Source organism: Martes martes, assembly GCF_963455335.1.
Source record: "Martes martes genome assembly, chromosome: 8".
Lineage (NCBI taxonomy): Eukaryota > Metazoa > Chordata > Mammalia > Carnivora > Mustelidae > Martes > Martes martes.
This window is the reverse complement of record NC_137895.1, coordinates 99,707,037-99,720,942: the sequence shown is the minus strand read 5'-3', so window position 1 is coordinate 99,720,942 and position 13,906 is coordinate 99,707,037. Positions and strand designations below refer to the sequence as shown.

The 13,906-nt window shown below is 38.5% G+C and overlaps 1 protein-coding gene across 2 annotated transcripts in view; it reads left to right on the top strand.

The window, feature by feature from the left end:
- The window catches only part of NECAP1 (NECAP endocytosis associated 1), an 81,032-nt gene that overhangs the window by 10,986 nt on the left and 56,140 nt on the right, over positions 1-13,906 (top strand). Inside the window, exon 8 of one of the 2 annotated variants that reach the window (XM_080810055.1) lies at positions 32-1,749. The exons of the other annotated variant lie outside the window; for it this stretch is intronic. Within the exon in view, the coding sequence (XP_080666181.1) occupies positions 32-80 (49 nt within the window). The 3' untranslated portion in view covers positions 81-1,749. Of the gene's footprint in view, positions 1-31; positions 1,750-13,906 lie in introns of those variants that run through there. 2 annotated transcript variants of the gene reach the window in all.

The following is a 13,906-nucleotide window of genomic DNA, read 5'->3' as shown; positions in this document are numbered from 1 at the left end:
TTGGCTTTCTCTTTCTTCTCCTGTCTTGCAGCTCTGTTCCAAACCAGGCACCACAGCCATCCAACTGGGTCCAGTTCTGAATAGCATTGGCAGGACATTAAGGACAGACTTGAAGAAAAAAAAATGACCTTGAGGGCACCAATCTGTGAGGGAAGCTAGGAACTCCTACTGTCCCCAGAATCCAAATTACTGGACAATCTTTTTCATAGCTTCTCCATTGCATTCAAGCTGGTTTATGTCACTCCCCTATGTTGTTACTTGCTGTACAGCCAAGAAAGTATCCCTTATCTCCTGTTCACTATTAAGGCAGGGGAATAATGGGTCTTACCATACTTGTGGCTGACTATGCAGGGCTCAGAAGGCCAGGTCTCTTTGCAGGGGCGGGGACAAAATCTACCATCTGTAAAATTTTTCTCCCATCTTTTCAATTCTTCCTTCTTTCTGAATCATCTCATGACCCTGTGTGCCCTATTTAGCAATTTCAGGGGACAGAAACCTTGAAATTTCCTTTTCCATTAACCTAAGACCCTAACAATGGACTGACTGACCTCAGTGTTTACAAATTGAGTTTTGATAGGGATAGGTGTGAGGAAAGACCTGTTTCCTGGGTCTGTGTTATATATGCTCCTTCAGGCTTATCCTGTTCGGTGAACACCCAGTGCCAGGTGCAGCTCCGTCACCCTCTCATGTGTTTACATGTTTCTTCCTATGCTCAGAGGGTCTTGCTGGTGGCACTTTCGCTGTTCTTTGTTTGCTGAATAGTGCAACATCTTTGATCAGTGGGTGTCTCTTGGATGAAGGAGGTTCGAGGGGCCATGTTTCCCAAGTTACGTTGTAGAGAAGCGTTTACTTTCTTGCAGCTCCATCTAGTTGCTACGTTTGACGTGTGGCATTACTTTGTATTAGCCCTATTATTTGACCTGAAGTTAAAGGGTTTAGAGTTTTTAACCGGATATGTAGAGCAGAGGGGTTGAAAGCATGTAGCTCTCTTTCAGGACCCATATTGCCTTGCTGCCTGGGTATCTGGCCCCTTTCCATAAACATTTATTTTTCAGTCCATCTAGCTCTTTGTAGAAAGCTGCTATTACCTACATCGTCATCTATGAAGGAAGTCAGAGAGTCCACGGCGCAGGCTGTCATAGGTTTGCCCGAGTGATGGCCTTGATAAACCGTTACCTGGAGTATCTCAGAAGCAAGTTACTCTCCCTCCACTTTCCCTTCCCTCTACCCCACCATTCCTTTTACGATGCTGTGAAGAGAGTTCCCTTTCTTGGATGAATGGGCACTGTCTATTTTGTTAACCGGCAGTTTTAAGGATGAAATGGGAAGATATCATTTCTTCCCCTGGCACTTCTTCGGATGTGTACACTTTGGCTGAAGGGAGTCTTATATTTAGTTTCAAAATATATTCTCTCTCCTGCATTTCCTTCCTGACTCTTTTTAACTTTGGGTCCATTTTTTTTCATTGCCTCCTGTTCCAGGCAGCTCTATTCTTACAGAGCCATGGCAGGACATTTTAAAATTCCAATAGAAAACACTAAATGGGAAGTTCTGTAGAATCTCTAGTGACTAACTACTGGGAACCTATTTTCTCAATCTTCCTCCATGTTGTGTTCTTTGTATTCTCAAGATGATAATATATTATGTATTTGAATTGCTGAAAAATTGAAAAATGAAATTTAAAATATATGTATATAAAGCATATGCTGTATTGGTGCAATAATGGTAATTAAAAGTGTGGAAAAAGGTAGTGTCTCCTTTATCTTTTAATTTGTCTATTTCAGTGCCTTTTTAATTTAACTGACCCAGTATAAATGGGCCAGTAGGTAATAAACACATTTTGTATCTATTACTCTTTTTCAAGAGATAGGTTCAGGTTAAGTTCTGCCTTTTTAAATTCAGGTTAGACTTCTGCCCTCATGGTTCAAAACCCACAGAGCACTCCTTGTAGAGATCATATGAATTATTTGCTGGAATAGTTCATTTCCTTTGCTTCAGATTATCTTCAGGATCTAGGCCACCTCTCACATCCCAGAACCATAAGCAGCATAAATGAGGGGAATCAGTGTATGAGATGGAACCAAAGTCAAGGCCATAGACTTTGGAAGTCAGAATGATCTTGGAGTTCTCATTCAGTGATTTTCACAGAAGGTGAATCAAAATGACATATGTGTTTGCCTTTTTTTTTTTTTTAAATAAAGTAACACACTTCTCCCTCCAGAGGTTCTACTGCAGCTCCTCCATTTGCTTTCCTAGAGTAGGGCCTGGATGGCTCTCCTAACTGTGGCCTTTCTTATCATTACTGAGGTGGTGAGGCACTGTCATTGATAGAAGTATATCCTAAACTCAGGTTTTATTTGGGGAAAAATGCGGACAATCAGTTTTTTTTTTTTTTTTAGCTCAATCCCCTCAGTTGTACGTTTGTACCTACCTTCACAGTTGTAGTGTGAACTTTCATTACTCCACTTCCTCCACTCTGATGACCTTCTAGGCCGTTGGCTTGCCTCTAGCTTTCTTTTCCTCCAGCTCCAGTTCAGCTTACCTGTTACTACCAGAATTATCTTCCTTCCTGAGCCCTGCTGATGCCCTTTCTTCCCCAGCTCATTGTCTTTAATGATTTTCCTTTGCATATAGAATAAAGTCCATAGTACCATTTCATCCTCAACTCTGTTTTCCCTTCCACTCACAGTATGCTCCTGGAACTAGAGGACTGGTGATTCTTCAGATGCCATTAGCACCATGAGCACTGAATGCTTGCTGAAATTCCCTCTGCCTAGAATACCTTCCTGTCTGTCAAAATCCTTTGCATTTCATAAAGCACATGTAAATGCTACTTCATGAAATGTCACCCATCCTCCCAGTCTGAAAAATGATCTCCCTTGCTTTATTTGGGTTGCTGTTGAAATTCTTACTGGTTTGTAAACTCTTTGAATACAATGACCATGTCTTCATTTTTATATGCTCTACCATACTTCCCATATACCTTTTTATGTAGTTGATACTCATTAAATACTTGTTGAATTAACAGTGATTTCAGTGAAGAAGGACTAGAAATCAGTAAGTTGGGTGTTTTACTTCTTTTACTTAATTCTCAGGGTTGTTCCTTGCTACATGACACAAGTATTCCTTACCGCTTTGTCATAGTTGGAGAAAATCTCATTTACGTGCTCCAGAGTCTGCCAGTATTAGGAATCGGAAAACAGTGATGAAGAAAAATTTTACTTTGGTACTTTGCCTATGACCTGGGAGAAGAAAAACAATACTGTAAAGCACAGCTGTGGGTAGGTTTGGTAGCTTACTGTCTCATTTTGATTATTGTAACCGTCTAAGATTACATTGCACTTTGGCTATGTTTTAGTTATTTTCTAGCTTCTAAAAAATCCATTTCTGTTATTGCCTCTTAACTGTACGTGAAGGGAATACATATGGTTTATGACTAGGGGACTCCTACTCAGGAGCTCCCCATCAATCAATCACATATTCTCTAGAGTAGGAAAGGGCAAATGAAGAGCTTTATCTTTACTTCCAGGTCCCTTAAGCCTGGAGGATATATGTAGCCTTATGATTGTTTTCACAGAAATTTTATGGCTTGACATTTATTTCAGGTTTTGCAATAGTCATTTTCAGTCCCCTTTTGAAAGATAAGATACAGGGGTAGTAGGTTTTTTAAAAAGCTCTGCTATAGGGACGCCTGGGTGGCTCAGTCGTTAAGTGTCTGCCTTCGGTTCAGGTCATGATCTCATGTGGGATCGAGCCCCACATGGGGCTCCTTGCTCAGTGGGGAGCCTGTTTCTCACTCTCCCACTCCACCAGCTTGTGTTCCCACTCTTGCTGTGTCTCCTGTCAAATTAAAAAAAAAAATCTTAAAAAAAAAAATCTCTGCTGTATTTGAATTGCCTATTTTGGAGCCAGGAGTTAAATAATTGTCCGTGGTGACCTCATGTTCTGCCTTACCAGTCTGAGGATAGTGTCATCCCCTCAATTAAATACAGTAATGCATTAAGACCCATTGTGGATTACTTGCTTTTTAATACTTTCTTTTTTCTTATATGTGCTCTGCCACAGAACCTGTAATAGGAAAAAAGGCATTGGAGCACTTTCTGTGAAATGCTTAATCTGACTGCATATCAGCATGGGACCACTAGAGGGCGAGCTCCCTCTAGCAACTCTAGCCCAACTGTAGGAAATACTGCACAGACGTCCTGGTGACAGGGAAAGTGTTTAAAAAGAAAGACATAAAAGAAAGACTCAAGAGACATATTTATGGAGTCTAAACATGCATTTGATGCAAAGTTTGTTGGGAATGTAGAAAAATTGCTGTTTAGGTAGGCAGAAATGAAGTAGAGAATTAGACTTTCTTTAGACTTTAATAAATAAATATTTGAATGGGGAATATACTTAATTTTAATAACCCCCCCCATCAAAATAGATGTTTAATAGGTAGTTAAGTGTAGTAGTGGTTATAGCATGGATTTGGGAGGGAACAAATTGTCTTGGTACAAGATTTTGCTTTGCCACTTAACTGGCTTTTTAACTTTGGACAAGTTACTTAACTTTTGTTTGCCTTAGTTTCCTCATGTGCAGTATGAGGATAATAGTTCCTACCTTATTGGGTTATTGTGACAACAAAATTAAAATTTTAAAGTGCTCAGGACAGGGTCTGGCACGTGGTACTACTACTACTGCTGTTTGGTGGCTTTTCTAATTCTTGGTATCAGGGTATGCAATGAAATGGTAAGTGTAAGGGTAAAGTGATGTGACTTCCTTTCTTTTTTAAAAGAAAATTTGGGAATACAACATATTCATTTGATACATTTATATATTTTAATAGAAGTACCACTGTTGTGTTGCTAACACCTTTTTTTTTTTTTTTAAAGATTTTATTTATTTTAGAAAGAGAAAGCTTATGGCCTCCGGGGGAGGTGGCATTTTGAGCAGACTCTGCTGAGTGTGGAGCCTGGTGCAGGGCTTGACCTCAGGACCCTGAGATCATGATTTGAGCTGAAACCAAGAGTCAATTGCTTAACAACTGAGGCACCCAGGTGCCCCTAGAAGCTAACACTTCTAGTTGACATCACAAATTTATCACATTTATTTGATACTTATTTTTTTTTCTGGTGAGAACAATCAAGATCTAGTCTCTTACCTCTTTGAAGTTTATAATGCAGTATTGTCTATAATCACCATGCTGTGGGTTAGGCCTCCAGGACTGACTTATCTACTGGTTTCAGGTTTGTACCCTTAAACCTCATCTCACCAACCCCCCACCACCTAGTGCCTGGTAACCACCAATCTACTCTTTGTTTCATGAGTTTGGCTTTTTTCAATTTCATATATAAGTAATAACATGTAATATTTGTCTTTCTCTGTCTGACTTATCTCATTTAGCATTGCCCTTCAAGGTCATTCTACATTTTGTTGCATACACACATATAAACACGCATATCTTTTTTAATCATAAATGAACACAGATTGTTTCTATATTTTGGCCTTTGTGAGCAATGCTGCAATAAACATGGGAGTGCTTATAGGTCTTTGATTCCCTATTTTCATTACTTTTGGATGTATACCTAGAAGTGGATCATTTGGCAGTTTTACTTTTAGTGTTTTGAGGGGCCTCTATACTGTTTTCAATAGTACTGTACTAATTTGTCTTTCTATCAACAGTGTAGAAGGGTTCCCTTTTCTCCACATCCTTGCCAACAGTTGTTATCTCTTGTCATCTTGACAACAGCCATTCTAAAAGGTGTGAGTTGATATTTCATTGTGGTTTTTGTTTGCATTTCCCTGATGATGACTGATGTTGAGTATCTTTTTATGTGAATGGGCCCCAAGCATCACTCCTGCCAGTCTGGGCCCACCATAAGGGCTTGGAATGGAGTAAAGTAGAAATGGTATCTTTGTGGTCTTGAGTCACACTGAAACAGTTGACTGCTTATGGTTCTACATAAACATAACCTACCTTTTGTAAATGAAAGAAAAAAAGAGCTGCCAGCCATTTTATATCTTTCTTGGAAAAATATATGTAGTTTCTCTGCCCAATTTTAATTTCATTGTTTTTTTGTTACTGAGTTGTAGGAGTTTTTAATATAATATATTAAATATTAATATAATATATTAATATATATTAATATATTAATAATATATTAAAAACTATAGCTATAGCTATAGACATAGATATATAATATATACTATTATATATCTATATCTATTGATATAGATATATAATATATAAAATATATAGATATATAAATACATATTAATATATATATATTTCCCAAATATAGTTTCTCAAATATAGTTTATAATATTTTTTCCCATTCCATAGGTTGTCTTCATTTTTTAAAAAAGATTTTCTTTATTGAGAGAGAGAGAGAGAGAACAGGAGTTGGAGGGGGTGAGGGGCAGAGGGTGAGGGAGAAGCAGATTTCCTGCTGAGCAGGGAGCCTGATGTGGGGCTCCATCCCAGGATCCCAAGATCATGATCTGAGCCAAAGGCAGATACGTGACCAATTGAGCCACCCAGGTGCCCCATCTTCATTTTTTTTTTTTTTAATATTTTATTTATTTATTTGACAGACAGAGATCACAAGTAGGCAGAGAGGAAGGCAGAGAGAGGAGGAAGCAGGCTCCCTGCAGAGCAGAGAGCCTGATGCGGGGCTCGATCCCAAGACCCTGGGATCATGACCTGAGCCAAAGGCAGAGGCTTTAACCCACTGAGCCACTCAGTTGCCCCCCCATCTTCATTTTTTAAAATGTTTCTCTTGTTGTGCAGAAGCTTTTTAATTTGACGAAGTTCCACTGAACGATTTTTACTGTTGTTGCTTCTACACTTGAGGTCGTATCTAAAAAATCATTGCCAAGACCAATGCCAGGGAGCTTCCTCCCTGTTTTCTTACAGGAGTTTTACTCTATAAGATCTTACATTTAAGTCTTTAACCTATTTTGAGTTAATTTTTAAGAGTGCTGTAAGATGGGGTCCGATTTCATTTTTCTGCGTGTGGTAATCCAATTTTCTGAACAGCATTTGTTGAAGTCACTGTCCTTTTCTCATTGAGTGTTTTTGGCACCCTGGTCAGATAAATGCAGGGGTTTATTTCTGGGCTTTCTGTTATGTTCCATTGGTTTTTATATCTATTTTTATGCCATTACTATACTGTTTTAAATACTATAGCTTTGTAGAGTACTTTAAAATCAGGAAGTATAATGCCTTTGGCTTTGTCCTTTTCCTCCAGATTGCTTTGGCCATTACTTTGGAGTGTACTTTTGTGGTTCCATACAAATTTTAGGATTGTTTTTTCTATTTCTGTAAAAGATGCTTGGAATTTTGATAGAGATTGCATTGAATTCTTAGATGGTTTGGGTAATGTGGACATTTTAACAATATTTATTCTTTCAATCGATGAACACAGGGTGTATCTTCCCATTTTTTTTCTTTTCAGTTTCTTTTGTCAAAGTTACAGTGTTTGGTGTGTAGAAATTCACCTTCTTGGTTGAATTTATTCCTAAAGTATTTTGTTGTTTTGATGCTATTGTGAATGGGATTGTTTTCTTTATAACTTTTTCAATTGTTTCATTGTCAATATATAGAAATACAACTGATTTTTGTATGTTTATTTTGTAACTTGCCATTATACTGAATTGGTTTATTAATTCTAACAGTTTTTTTGGTGCAGTCTAGGATTTTTTATATATAAAATCATATCATCTGGAGAGATAATTTTACTATTTCTTTGATTTGGATGACTTTTATTTCTTTTTCTTGCCTGATTGCTTTAGCTTGGACTTCCAGGACTATGTTTAATAGGAATGGTGAGTGGGATTCCTTTTCTTATTCCTGGTCTTAGAGGAAAAGGTTTCAACTTTGCACTATTGTGAATATGTTATCTGTGGGCTTATCATATATGGCCTATATCATGCTGAGGTATAGTTCTTCTGTAACCAATTTGTTGAGAGTTTTTATAATGAAAGGATGTTGTATTTTGTGAAATGTTTTTTCCATATCTATTGAGATGATCTGTAATTTTTTTGTCTTTCATTTTATTAATATGGTATATGATGGTTCATGATTTGCATATATTGAACTCTTGTTGCATCCCAGGGCTGAATCCCACCTGATCATGGTGTAAGATGATTTTAATGTGCTGTTGAATTTAGTTTGGTAATATTCTGTTGAGAATTTTTGTATCTGTATTCATCAGGAATATTGGCCTGTAATTTTCTTAATGTATCTTTATCTGGCATTGGTATCAAGGTAATGTTAGCCTTGTAAAATGAGTTTGGGAGTATTTTCTCCTCTTGAATTTTTTGAATGAGTTTGAGAAGGATTGGTGTCAATTTTTTTTTACACATTTGGTGGAATTCTCCATAAAATCATCTGGTTTTGGACTTTTCTTTGTTGGTAGGTTTTGGATTTCTGATTAAAAATCCATACTTGTTATTGATCTGTTCACATTTTTTGTTACTTACTGATTCAGTGTTCGTAGGCTTTATGTTCCTCAGGAATGTTCATTTTTCTAGGTTATCCAGTTTATTGGCATATAATTGTTCATAGTAATCTCTTATTATCCTCTGTATTTCTGTAGTACCAGATGTAATGTCTCCTCTTTCATTTTTGATTTTACTTATTTGAGTTGTCTTTTTTTCTTAGTCTTGTTAAAGCCTTATTGATTTTATCTTTTCAAAACACCAGCTCTTAGTTTTGTTGATCTTTTCTATCATTTTTCTGTTTCTGCTTTATTTATTTTCACTCTGACCTTTGTTATTTCATTCCTTGCACTAAATTTGGGCTTTGTGTTTCTTTCTCCAGTTCCTTGAGGTATAAAGTGAGGTTATTTGTTTGAGGTCTTTCTTTTTTCTTGGTGTAAGCTTGTATCACTATAAACTTACCTTTTAGAATTATTTTTGTAGCCTTACATAAGTTTTGGTATGTTGTGTTTTTGTTTGTTTAATTTTTTTTTATTTCCTGTTTGATTTCTTTGACATATTAGTTGTTCAGGAATGTGTTAATCTTCACATATTTGTGAATTTTCTAGCTTTCCTCCTATTACTGATTTCTAGTTTCATACCACTGTGGTTGAAGAAGATACTTGGTATGATTTTAGTCTTAAATTTCCTAAGATTTGGTTTTTGATCTAATATGATCTATTCTGAAAAATGTTACATTTGCACATGAGAAGAATGTGTATTCTGCTTTTGTTGGATGAAATGTTCTGTGACTTACTTGTTTTGTAACTGGGAGTTTGTACCTTTTATTTTTATATTTATTTTATTTATTTTTAATATTTATTTATTAGAGAGAGCACAAGCAGCGGGGAGGAGCAGAGGGAGGGCAGAAGCAGGTTCCCTGCTGGGCAGGGAGCCTGATGCGGGGCTTGATCCCAGGATCCTGGGATCATGACCTGAGCCGAAGGTAGCCACTTAACGGACTGAGCCACCCAGCCGCGCCTATTTTTATTTTTTAGAGAGCATGAGGTGGGGTAGGGCAGAGGGAGGGGAAGAGAGAGAGGAAATCTTAAGCAGCTCCACACTCAGCACAGAGCCCGATGTGGGGCTTGACACACAACCCCAGGATCATAACCTGAGCTGGATCAAGGGTTGGTTGCTTAACTTACTGAGCCACCCAGGCACCCTGAAGTTTGTACCTTTTAATCCCCTTCATCTATTTCACTCATCTTCCCACCCACCTCCCTTCTGGCAACCACCAGTTTGTTCTCTGTATTTAAGAGTCTGTTTTTTTGTCTCTTGTTTTCTTTCTTAAATTCCACATGTGAATGAAACCATATGGTATTTGTCTTTCTCTGTCTGACTTATTTCACTTAGCATTATACCCTCTAGGGCCATTCACATTGCAAATGGCAAGATCTCATTCTTTTTTATGGCTGTGTAATATCCCTTCTATATAGCACCACATCTTCTTTATCCATTTATCTATTGATGGACACTTGGGTTGCTTCCATTTCTTGACTATTGTAAATAATGCTGCAATAAACACAAGAGGTACCTGTATCTTTTTGAACTAGTGTTTTTTTTTTTTTTTGTTTTGTTTTTTAGGTAAGTATTCAGTGGTGGAATTACTGGATTGTATTTCTATTTTTAATTTTTTGAGGAATCTCCATACTGTTTTCCACAGTAGCTGTACCAATTTGTATCCCCACCAATGGTGCGTGAGGGTTTCTTTTTCTTCATATCCTTGCCAACACTTATTTCTTGTCTTTTTGATTTTAACCATTCTGACAAGTGTGAGGTGATCTCTTCTTGTGGTTTTGATTTGCATTTCCCTGACGATTAATGATCTTGAGCATCTTTTCATGTGTTTTGGCCATCTGTATGTCTTTAGAAAATGTTCAGGTCCTCTGCCCATTTTTAGTAGGATTATTTGTTTTTTTTGGATTGTTGCATTGTATAAATTCTCTATATATTTTGGATTTTCACCCCGTATTGGATATATCATTTGCAGATATATTTCCCTGTTGAGTCGGTTGCCTTTTTGTTTTGTTGATTGTTTCTTTCACTGTGTAAAAGCTTTTCATTTTGACGTAGTTGCGGTAATTTATTTTTGCTTTTGTTTTCCTTGTTTGAGGAGTTGCCTATGTTTTTTTTCTGGGAATTTTATGGTTTTAGGTGTCACAATTAGGTCTTTAATCCATTTTGAGTTTATTTTTGTGTGTGGTGTAAGAAAGTGGTCTAGTTTCATTCTTTTGCATGTAGTTGTTCAGTTTTCTCAGTACCACTTGTTGAAGAGATGGTCTTTTCCCCATTGTTTGTTATTCCTTCCTTTCGTGTAAGTAATTGACCATTCAGGTGTGAGATTATTTCTGGGTTCTCTGTTCTGTTCCATTGACCTATGTGTCTTTTGTGCCAGTATTGTACTGTTTTGATTACTTCAGTTTTGTAGTAAATCTCAAAATCTGGCATTGTGATACCTCCAGCTTTGTTCTTTGGAGATCATTTTGGATTAAGATTTTGTGGTGATCTCTACTCTCATGAATTTGACTGTCCAAGTCTCTCCCCAGGTTTGGACTATTTTTAGCTGTTATTTCTTTAAATAGCTTTCTGTCCCTTTCTCCATTTTTTTTTTTTTAAGATTTTTTAATTTATTTGACAGACAGCACTAGTAGGCAGAGAGGCAGGCAGAGAGAGAGAGGGGGAAGCAGGCTCCCCGCCAAAGCAGAGAGCCCGATGCGGGACTTGATCCCAGGACCCCGGGATCACAACCTGAGCTGAAGGCAGTGGCTTAACCCACTGAGCCACCCAGGCGTGCCCCCCCCCTTTTTTAAGATTTTTTTTAAAATTTTATTTGATAGACAGACAGCACTAGTAGGAAGAGAGGCAGGCAGAGAGAAGGGGGGAATCTTTCTCCATCTTTTATCCTTCTGGAACTCTAATGATATGTGGATTGTTTTGTCTTTTGTAGACTTTTGTCTTCTCTTTTCATTCTTTTTTTCTTTTTGCTCTCTAACTGGATAATTTCAATTGATATGTCTTCTAGATCACTGATTATTCTTCTTGGTTAAGTCTGCTGTTGAAGCTTTCTGTTAAATTCTCCAGTCATTATATTCTTCAGCTATACAATTTCTGTTTTTGTTTTGTTTTCTTTTGTTTTTTTTAAGATTTTACTTAGAGAGAGAGAGCATGAGCAGAGTGAGGGACAGTGGGAGAGACAGGCTCCCTACTGAGCAGGGAATTCGATTTTTTTTTCCCTTATGCTATCTGTTGAACTTCTCATTTTTTCTTGTATTGTTTTTCACGATCATTAAATTGTTTTTTCTGTTTTCTTACAGCTCTCTGAGCATCTTTAGAACAATTATTTTGAGTTTCTTTGTCAGGTAATTCCTGGATCTCTCATTCTTTGGGGTTAGTTACTAGAGGTTTACTGTATTTCTCTGCATGTTTCCCTGATTCTTCATTATTCCTTTAGCCTAGTATGGTTTCCCGAATATTTGAAGAAACAGTCACTCTTTTGGCCTAACTTCGATGAGGGAAGACTTTTACCTGTGGGTGGGCACATAATGGAGCATGCTGTAACCCCGTTCTAGTGGTGCAAGGTGCTAACTGCTGGGATGTGTAGTTGCACCATCTACGGGGTGGGGCATGATGGGCCTTTGGCTCAGACCATTGGGGTCTACAGCACTGACAGTTGTTTTTGGCAAGCACTGCAGGGTCTACAGAGGCTGTGAGGGCTCTTGGAATCCTCAGTGGTGCCTCCAGCACCCCACCAGGTGGGGCCCAGCAGCTAGGGACCAGGACAGACAGTGGTGGTGACTGGAGCTTTTGGTATGCACCTACTTGGCTGTGGGGACCAGTCGTAAGCGCTGTTAAGTGATGGAGGCCAGCTGCAGACACATGTAGTAGTTGGGGCAGGGCAGGGAGCAAGGGCTGGAGCCAGCTTTGGGCTCACTGGCATCTACAGGGGCTCTGGCTGTTGGTGTATTCTCCTCTGGTTGCATGGTCTCCCCTTCCGGTTGTGTGCACCATAGCGGTGGTCACTGATGGGCATCAGGTTGGTAGTATGCAAGTGCATAGCTGGAGAAGCTAGACTCATGTGCACATGATGTTTAGGGTAATCTTTTGGGGTCTATGCTAGCATCTTGTATTTGAACAGCAACCTTGGTTGGCTGCTGGTGTGATTCAAGGGCTCTGGCAGGGAGTGTGTGCGGAGAGGGGGCTAATGTGAGCAAATACTTGTGAGGCAAAAGCTGGTGAAATTGTCAGGGACTCTGCTGTGATCATTACTTTCTGAAATGGCAGAATCTGTGGGGTTTGTCTGTAGAGCATGTCACTGAACTATGACATGTGACCTGCGACTCATGTAGCTGCTTTTGGTTGCCTCTGCTGTTTTTCCTTGTTCCTAGCCGTCTCTGTGCATCTCAGCTCTGCCAGTCTGGGTGGGATAAAATTGAAGTGAGACCATGAAGTGCTCTGAAAGGGTAGGGAAGCTGATCACTAATCCCTTTTTTTCTTTTCTGGTAAAGGGAGCTCTTTCTAGCTGGGAAGAACCTTCTTGGTGCTGAGCAGTGTTGCCTTGGGTGAAGGGGTAGGGTGTGGTGGGAAAAGACAGGCAAAATAAAACTCTTTCTTCTCTTTCTGTGTTCTTATTTTCTGGTTTTTTGTTCTATTGTATTGCTAAAGTTTCTGAAATAGACTCCAGAGCTCTCCAGAGCTGTTTTTGTTCATGGATAGCAGTCTGTTGATCTTAGAGGGGAGACAGAGGCTGGGATCTCCTATGTCACCATTTTGGTGATATTGAAAAATAATTACCGGGGCGCCTGGGTGGCTCAGTGGGTTAAGCCTCTGCCTTCGGCTCAGGTCATGGTCTCAGGGTCCTGGGATCGAGCCCCACATCTGGCTCTCTGCTCAGTGGGGAGCCTGCTTCCCCCACCCTCTGCTTGCCTCTCTGCCTACTTGTGATCTCTGTCAAATAAATAAATAAAATTTAAAAAAAAATAATAATTACCGAGTTCCTTTATATCTGATGGAACAAGATATTTCAGATTCACCTTGTATTTTCCTACTGGTTTTTCTTTTTAATCTAAAACCCAGGGAGAGGTATTAACTGATGGATGGTCTGTGCTTTGCTGTGACAAAGCTTTTTAGTTTGATATAGCCACACTTGTTTATTTTTGCTTTTGTTGCCTTTGCTTTTGTGTCAAATAACAATACTATATTATATACTTAAACCTTGTTGAAAATGTAGATTAGTTATGTGAAGGGATGGATGTGTTAACTAATCCTACTGTAGTACTCATTTTACAGTCTATATGTGTATCAAATCATCACTTTATATACCTCAAGCTTATGTATTTTATATGTTGATGTCTCAATAAAACTGGAAAAAATGACAAATGCTGTATGATCTCAATTATATGTAGAATCTAAAGAAGTTGGTTGCTGAGGAGTGGGAGCC